Raw genomic sequence first — 9,463 nt, 5'->3', positions numbered from 1 at the left:
TGATTTTAAATATTGCGACTTTCAGACATGAAATTTTTCTAGAGTTTTGCGGTAAGTTATAGAACCGCATTAATTTCGAATTTTCCCCTTTTTTTCTCACTCAATGGATTTGGAAAATATTTTCGAAATTAATTTTTCTTGAACTTTTTGCGAAAGTCAAAATAAAAAAAAATTGATTTGTTACTTTTTACCTGAATCAACAGGCCTGTTCACTGTGAACTTATATCTGTAAACCAAAACATGTTTCGTGACTTTGGTCCTGCCTCCGAATGTAAGAAAAAAGTGCAAATAACTCAGCAACCAGACCAACAATCTTTTGGTTTTCAGTTAGGTATCATTAAAGCCTCTTTTTTTGAAAATGTATATTTTTTTCTCAATGCATAGGCCTGTTGATAATGAACTCATATCTTTAATTCAAGACAAATTTCGAATATTTTGTCAAAAGATATCGGCTTCGGAATGTAGGTATAAGAAATAAAATGCACGACTGGGTCGCACGAACTTGCTCTTAGAGTTCAAGTTGCTTAAATATTTAAGACTTTTTATATAGAAACTTGGGAAATGTAGGTATATAAAAAAAAAAAAAACAAAACAATAATTCATTTTTCAAAAAAATAAAACAATATCTGAAATCAAATCGCCCCACAAAACAAGTATGCAATTTTATTTGATATATTAAGGTGCATTTTTAGAAACAAATCGTTAGATCCGTTTTTTAAAAAACTAATTTTTTATAAATAATTTTTTGAAAAAAAAGTTTAAAAATAAAACTGGTATGCCATTTTGTAGAAATAACTAACCAACATCTAAAAACAAAATTTCAAAAAAATTCAATGTCCCGTTTTCGAAAATTTGATTTTTCAAAAAAAAAATTTCAAAATTTTTTAAAAAATCCAAAAATTATTTTTTTCAAAATTTTATTTTTGGCTTATATTAAAATTGTATAAATGCTTTTGTATAAAAAATTTCGTTGAAATACAATAAGTAGTTTTACAGAAAATCCGATTTGGAAAAAGCGGTCCTATGGCAGGTACCGTTAATAATGATTTTCAAAAAAAATTTTTTTCTTCAAAAGATAGATCTTGCTTAAAAACTAACATTTGAATTTTTTTAACAAAATCGTTGGAGCCGTTTTCGTGAAATTAAACTTTTCCGAAATTTTTGTATGATAGGTACCGTTATTTTTGGTCCAAAAAAATTAATTCCAAAAACCCCTCTGGAGAGTCTCCAAAAACTGCTACATAGCAAGTTTGAAGTCAATCGGTCCATCCGTTTAGGCTCTAGTTCCTTATACAGACAGACAGACAGACTGACAGACTGACAGACTGACAGACTGACAGACTGACAGACTGACAGACTGACAGACTGACAGACTGACAGACTGACAGACTGACAGACTGACAGACTGACAGACTGACAGACTGACAGACTGACAGACTGACAGACTGACAGACTGACAGACTGACAGACTGACAGACTGACAGACTGACAGACTGACAGACTGACAGACTGACAGACTGACAGACTGACAGACTGACAGACTGACAGACTGACAGACTGACAGACTGACAGACTGACAGACTGACAGACTGACAGACTGACAGACTGACAGACTGACAGACTGACAGACTGACAGACTGACAGACTGACAGACTGACAGACTGACAGACTGACAGACTGACAGACTGACAGACTGACAGACTGACAGACTGACAGACTGACAGACTGACAGACTGACAGACAGACGGAAAGACGGACTTCCGGGACCCACTTTTTTCGCATTGTCTATCATCGTAATGGAAAAATGTTATCTCAACTTTTTTTTTTGTACGAATGCATAACTTGGTATACAGGGTGTCCCACAGTCACCGCCCCAAATAAAAACCATGGATTCCTGAGGTCATTTTAAGTCGAAAAACTTAAGAGGTAATTTTCTCGTTTTCGTCCCGTTTTTGAGTTACCACGGTTTTTATGATTTTTTCTCTCTTGTCCTTTAACTGGCATTATCTTTGCCAAACTACGTTTGATTTGAAAGATTTTTTTTGCAACCAATCAAGAATTTATTGCAGTTTTAGTTTGTCTCAAAATTTTTTTTTCTGCGGACAACCGTTTCTCCACAATTTTGCATCAAACACAATTTTCTTCGTTTTTTAAGTTGTTTTTTACACTTTTAAATCATTTAAGTCAAAAAAATACGTTAATGAGTATTAGTTTTTTGTGCTTATTATTAAAGCCCAGTTTATTTTCATAAAAAAAATAAGTTTTATATCATAAAAAAGGCTACTGAAAGTAATTAAAAAAAATTAACAAACTGAGTGAATGAAAAAAAAAATAATTTTTAAATAAAAAATTAATTTAAATGAATTAAAAACTTTTTCTGAGCTATTGTGGTTAAGAAAAGAACAAATAGATAAAGCTCAGAAAAAGTTTTAATTCATTTAAATTAATTTTGTATTTAAAAATTATTTTTTTTTTCATTCACTCAGTTTGTTAATTTTTTTTTAATTACTTTCAGTAGCCTTTTTTATGAAATAAAACTTATTTTTTTTATGAAAATAAACTGGGCTTTAATAATAAGCACAAAAAATTAATACTCATTAACGTATTTTTTTTGACTTAAATGATTTAAAAGTGTAAAAAACAACTTAAAAAACGAAGAAAATTGTGTTTGATGCAAAATTGTGGAGAAACGGTTGTCCGCAGAAAAAAAAATTTTGAGACAAACTAAAACTGCAATAAATTCTTGATTGGTTGCAAAAAAAATCTTTCAAATCAAACGTAGTTTGGCAAAGATAATGCCAGTTAAAGGACAAGAGAGAAAAAATCATAAAAACCGTGGTAACTCGAAAACGGGACTAAAACGAGAAAATTACCTCTTAAGTTTTTCGACTTAAAATGACCTCAGGAACCCATGGTTTTCATTTGGGGCGGTGACTGTGGGACACCCTGTATAGTACCTATATCGCAAGTAAAAAATATGTGGGATTGGAAATTCTTATGTAAAAGAAACTTTTAGTTTTCAATTATGAGAAGACCTTTTTCCTGATGTCTCAATTGATTAAGAGAAAAAAAAAATTGTTTTGTTCCGGGGCCCGGCACCTCGATATATTCGCTTTATTTTTTGAAATTTTGAAAATTTAAAAAACTGTGTAATAAAATCTCAAAATTATTATTATTTTTTTGTATTGAAAAAGGCCTAATTCCAAAGGTTGTATTAAAAACAACCACAGAATTTTTAACCGTGTAAAAAATATGTCAACTATTACCAAAAAAGGGAAATATGATATTTCCGTCACATTTCCGTATTAGAATCACCAAATTTAATCGAAATCGTTATATCGCAGTGTTTTGCGGTCGCCATTTCCGGTCAAAAGATCAAAAGGATAGGTTTTTTCACTATTCCATTCATACATTTGCTAAAGCGTAGTCTACCAACTATTACTTTTAGAGTACCTATTAATAAAGCTTGTTTTATCTTTTAAAAATCAATACCTAAATACTTCTAAAAATACAAATTCGGTTCTGAAAGGGTACAAAAATTAAATAATATGGAAAAATTACCTAATAAAAAAAGTCAGATTTCTTAAGCAAAAATTTGTATCTCGGTTATTTATGGAATATTCTCAACAATGTTATACAATTTTGAAAAGAGAATTGAACACACCAACTTTTAGAATAACTTGCCGAAACATCGTAGTGAATTTTTTTTTACATTACGTTCATCGAATTAGAGTCATGTAAAATTTTTGAGTATTTAGTTGGGCAAAAAAGTGATATTTGCTTTAAAACTGATGCAGCTGAGTTACAATTTTTCAATGCATTAGTTAGCAGGGTTATTCAAGGCTCAGTAGCAAAAGAAAAAAATGAGAAAACTTATGATTTGTAGCCATTGCGCATGAAAAACCGTCACAGGGTGACATTTTTTTAAAATTTTTTTGAATGGCTGCGATTTTTTTAATTATTTTTCTGATAACTGTCACCACCTACCCTATCTACCATTTTTGTTTCGACGATGACTTTTGGGACACCCTGTATGTAGCCGCTTTCAAGAAAATTGTAATATCTCGAAAACGTTACTTTTAAAATTGCCATTTCTTAAATATAAGACTATTCATAAAAGGGAAAAACTTTTTATAGGTTGGTCGTATAGTTTCGTTTCCATTTTATTGAATCAGACATTAAAAAATACCTCAAAATCTTGTATCTTCTCTCATATAAATAATGATGTTTCTTTTCTTAATTATGTTTGAAATGCCACCAAACGTGGCATGTTCATACATAACATATTAGAAATTAAATCATTTAAATCTCAAAGTCGTTTTTTTTAACCATTTCTTTAACTAAACATTGAATGATTTATATAACTGTCATGACCTTCATACAAATATCTAACAAATATGTTTGAATTGCTTTATGAACTTGACAATAACCCAATTAGGCACACACCCCATAGCTGAAATTGGTTGAATAAGCATACAAATTTGTCAAAGGCAAACCGACACCTTTCTTAGTCAAATATGTATTTAAATGAGATCAATAACGTTATCAATTTTAAGCAAGTTTCTTTAATTTGTCTCTTAAGATTAGTGCTGCGTTTCAGTTAAGTTTTAGTTTAGTTAAGTTAAGACCGCTTTCATGCGTAGACATTAAAAGACGTAAAAGAATGATTTTCCAAATTCGTTTAGTTGTTGTTTTATTTACTTTGATTACGAGTAGTGTCGAGGCAGCAAACATTCTTGGACTATTTTTGACCCATAGTCCATCACATGTTATAATTCATATGTCAGTAATACGTGCATTAGTTGAACGCGGTCATAATGTCACATTGATAACAGCAACACCATTAAGTGAAACAAATCCTCCCTACAGACATATATTTCTAAAACATCAAGGAGTTACATCTGATAGAGTAAATTCCATAGTAAATGATCAAAAAGATGTTCCTGTCTATCTCAGGAGTATCAAATTGTTTTCTCTGATTAAAAAAGTATCCGAAGCATTTCCAGATTTTACTACGGATCCTGCTTTTATTAATTTCATAAACGAGGACAATCACTTTGATTTATTGATTCTTGGTTATATTTTTAATGATTTTCAACTCGGTGTAGCGGCTCACTTTAAGTGTCCAGTGGTTTTGTCAATGATAGTACAACCTTTTGGCCACATATCTAGACTTATTGGAAGCCCTACACATCCGGCTTTTGTACCCTTGTCACCGTTTATAGACTCAAAACCAATGGATTTTGCAGGAAGAATTCAAAATTTTATTCTTAGCATCTTAGAATGGTTTGTGACAAAAAGTTATGATTTTAATTCCAGACGTCTTTATTAGTGAGTAAATAATATCAATTTATTACATTTGTTCATTTGAATTGGTAACACTTTTCGATTGTAGTAAAAATTTCCCGGAAGACAAGTACCCATCATATTCGGATATGAAGGAGAATATTTCTCTTATTCTCTTCAATCACCACTTTAGTGAAGGTCCAGTAAGACCATTGGTTCCTGGCCTTGTGGAAATGGGAGGAATACAAATAAAAGATAAGCCTGATCCTTTACCTGAGGTCAGTTGAAGCTTTGAAATTATATATTTTTAAACTAAAACAGAACATAACTTCTAGGATATTAAAGAATTTCTTAACAACTCACCCAATGGAGCGATATTTTTTAGCCTTGGATCAAATGTTCGCAGTCATCATTTAGGACTAAATACTTCAGAGATTATTTTCAAAGTCTTATCCACATTGCCGTACAATGTTATTTGGAAATACGATCAATCCGAGGGTCCTAGAAACGCCTCAAATATTCTTTTCAAGAAATGGCTTCCACAAGATGATATTCTTTCTCATAAAAACATTAAACTATTTATAACACATGCCGGCAAAGGAAGTGTTACCGAATCGGAATATCATGCAGTTCCAATGGTCGCATTGCCAGTAATGGGTGATCAGTTCATGAATGCAGAAATAATGGCATCGAAAGGACATGGTATTACTCTTAATTATCAAACAATGACTGAAGAATCATTTCGAGATGCAATTTTGAATGTTATACAAAATGAACAATACAAGAATACTGTGCAGAAATTCTCTACACTTTATAGAGATCGACCTTTGACAGCACGTGAAAATGCTGTTTATTGGATTGAGTATGTAATAAGGCATAGAGGAGCACCTCATATGCAGAGTCCTTTGAAGAAGATGAATATTCTTCAAGAAAATAGTTTTGATGTTATTTTGTGTTTAGTTGTAATAGTTTATATAGTTTTTAAAGTTATTAAGTTATTAGGAAAGCTTGTGATTGTTATGTTTGCAAAACTGTTATGGAGTATTAAAGAGAAAAAAAATAAAAATAAAATAGAATAATAAATTTATACTTTTAGCTTAACAAATCTTTGTCGAATTTTATTGTATTTCTTCTCGAACCGTGATCATTATAACATTCCTTATAATATTTAAACATAAGTTGTTTTCAATATTTCTAGACAAATTAAGAACCTAACCTACATAATGTGCAAAATATTTATTAGTTCTCGATACTAAACTCACAATATTGTCCAAATAACCATTAAAAGATTAGATGTAAAATGTTTAAATGTAAAAAAAATTGTATTGCGTTTTAATTCGTTAAGCCTAGTACCTTTAAGTTTAAAAGCAAAAACAAAACAAATTTAATTTCGTTCAAGATTTCATGAACTAAATTTTGTAGGGAAAATTTCGTTTCGCTTCAGCTGCGTACTAGCATTGAATAATTATATATAGAAGTGACACCGGAAAAAACGTCCGCTATGTTTGAGGGGTGGAGCCACAATCGTTTGAGGAGTAGCGCCACAATCGTTTTAGGATTGTGTATTCGATGGCCGAAAAATCCCTGAAAAGGACTTTTGGTTACTAAGTAACCACATCTACAATATTATTTATATTTGGTGTATTTGTATTAGTTTTGTTTTGTGCTAGTAGTGTTTTTGTTTATTTTTGTTTCTGTAATATTGAAATTGAATTTATTTTAAATTTTTGTATTATTTTGAATTGAATATTTATTTTTGAATGTTTGGTCTTATGTATATTTGGAAGGATTTTGTTTTTTGTTTTTATTAACGACAAGAAGATTTTCTTCAGTTATAGAAGTGTTTATTTAATTTTAATTAGGGTGCTTTTTGTAATTATATCTAGGCCAAAGTTGTAGTTCACATTGTTTGAATGTTTTCCACATGCACTGTGGCATATACTTACTATTTTCTTAAACCGCATAATGCAAGAGTAGGTAGGGATTAAGTTCATACAATATGGCCATATTTCACATTATTTTAAAGTATTTTAATACATATTTCAAATTATTTTTATACAATACGAAACAACCTCGTTTACTTACTTAAACTGATTTATGTTTGCGAACAAGGATTTTTATATAAAAATTTAAAGTTTTTATAAAATGTTAAATTTTGAAAAAAAAAAAAAATCTTTTCATACCATTTTTGGATACTTTTCTTTATTTTTAATTAAAACATTTTTGTTATCTAAAATTTAAACGATATTTATTAATAAAATGTTCAAATAAACTTAAAAGGTAAAAAGGCATAGGTATTTTGATCGCAAATGCAAGAAAATGTGGTTTTGGGATAGTTCCAATGATTTTTCTATTTCACCATTTGAAATAAAATACATATTTGGTTCTAAGATTCTAAAACTAGAAGAATGTAGCTTTTACATGCTTTTTATATAGTCAAGCTATGCATTCTTACAAAAAAAAAGTTGAGATAACAATCAGACATGGGATTACTATAGCCCTGTTCGACTGGAGGTGGTAGTCTGCTAATAGTAGATTTTTTGTTTAATCTAGTACTATCATCTACCTACTCATGCTCTTCTTCCCGAGTGGATACGATTTGTATTGAATTTGTTGAAAGTGCGTTCCATTGAAAATCGCTAGTAAACTACTAGTAGTACTTTGCCACCTCCCAAAGGAACAGCTAAATGGATCTACCGATTAACATCAAACTTCGTATGAAGCATTTTTTGCAGAATCTCCATAGGGGTTTTTAGAACTAATTTTTTTTTACCAAAAATAACGATACCTGTCATAAACCAATTTCGGAAATGTTTAATTTTCTCGAAAACGGTACCAGTGATTTTGTTAAAAAAAAAATATATAATAGTTTTTGGGCAATCATTTAAATTTTTTTAAATTAACCTACCGTAGAACCGTGCCAAACTACCAATTTAATTTCAACGATTTTCTTATACAAAAGCATTTATATAGTTTAGATATAAAACAGAAAGAAAATTTGGGAAAATAATAGTTTTTGGATTAGTAATTTCTACGAAATTGCATACCAATTTTATTTTTAAATTTTTTTTTTAATTTATTTCCAACGATTTTGAAATTTTTTTTTCTAAAAATCTATCTTAGTAGAAAAAATCAAATCGAATAGGTACCTACTTGTTTTGGAGCTATCACGAATTTTCCTTTGTTCCTTTAACTTTTTGGGCTAGTGTATAAAAACAACTCAGGTTAAAAGCTAATGCTCGGTTAAATTTTATGGTTATGAAACTCAACTATTAAATTTAGCCGAGCTTTAGCCTTTAACCTGAGTATTAAATTGTTTATATTGGAAATATGTATAATTCAGTTAAATATTTAAGTGAGCCTTTAATTTGATTATTGGTAAGGCTCGTAGAAAATCAAATTTACTAATGATAAGTTTTGGTGAATTATAGTAATAATAGCGTAATAGTAAGTGAATGTATAACCGTGGTCGAATGTTCGGGATTCGACCGAATCATTATTCGCAGCATCTCTAGTTGGTACCTTTAAAAAATTTCACTTTCCCCTCCTTGGAATCAAAAATAAACAAAAAGTTTGAGCCAAATCGACTTATTGGTTTGAGCTCTTACCTGATTTAAAATATTACGTTGAGTTTTTCTTAACGTTTTTCTTTTTTACTTGCTCTATAGGGCAAGTATTGGTTTCGTGTCGAAAAAAAAAATTGAGGTTTTAATCAAAACCAACATTACGATGATGGAGAATTCCAAAAAAGTGGGTCTCGCAATTCCGTCCGTGCGTCTGTACGTCTGTGCGTCTGTGCGTCTGTGCGTCTGTGCGTCTGTGCGGTTGTGCGTCCATCTGTACACATTTCCACAGCCTAAACGGGTGGATGGATTTTCTTCAAATTTGGTACAGATGATTTTTATGGAATTCTGAAAGTTGGTTTTTTTTTGTTTTTTTATATCTCATTTAGAACGTATACCTCCCATACAAAAAAATACGATATTACGAATTTCTCGAAAACGCCTCTAACGATTTTGATTAAACTTTGTATACGTAATATTTAAAGCAGTGGCAATAAAACTGCATTTTTATTTTTTCTCAAAAAAGTCAAATAACAAAAAAAAATTTTTTTCATTTAACATAATTTTGCCCTAAATGTCGGCTCTTCCCCAATATCAATTTTTTTTAATTTAGA

General features: G+C 30.4%; 1 protein-coding gene across 1 annotated transcript; it reads left to right on the top strand.

Moving 5' to 3' along the window:
• The first annotated feature begins 4,663 nt into the window (after nt 1-4,663).
• LOC129909522 (UDP-glucosyltransferase 2-like) lies at nt 4,664-6,365 on the top strand. The gene is made up of 3 exons (XM_055986597.1): nt 4,664-5,286; nt 5,396-5,564; nt 5,622-6,365. Exons 1-3 carry the CDS (start codon nt 4,664-4,666, stop codon nt 6,363-6,365), a joined length of 1,536 nt encoding a protein of 511 aa, XP_055842572.1.
• The last annotated feature ends 3,098 nt before the right edge of the window (nt 6,366-9,463 follow it).

The sequence above is a fragment of the Episyrphus balteatus genome, chromosome 2, assembly GCF_945859705.1.
Source record: "Episyrphus balteatus chromosome 2, idEpiBalt1.1, whole genome shotgun sequence".
NCBI lineage: Eukaryota > Metazoa > Arthropoda > Insecta > Diptera > Syrphidae > Episyrphus > Episyrphus balteatus.
Note: the sequence above shows the minus strand (reverse complement) of the source record. Positions and strands in the feature narration are given on the sequence as shown.

What these genes read in the sequence shown, in the direction of transcription:
- LOC129909522 (XM_055986597.1), top strand. Translation starts at nt 4,664, where the DNA reads ATGATTTTCCAAATTCGTTTAGTTGTTGTTTTATTTACTTTGATTACG. An exon ending in ATTCTTAGCATCTTAGAATG is followed by an intron (nt 5,287 to 5,395) that starts GTTTGTGACAAA and finishes TTTCGATTGTAG; the next exon opens with TAAAAATTTCCCGGAAGACA. An exon ending in AGCCTGATCCTTTACCTGAG is followed by an intron (nt 5,565 to 5,621) that starts GTCAGTTGAAGC and finishes CATAACTTCTAG; the next exon opens with GATATTAAAGAATTTCTTAA.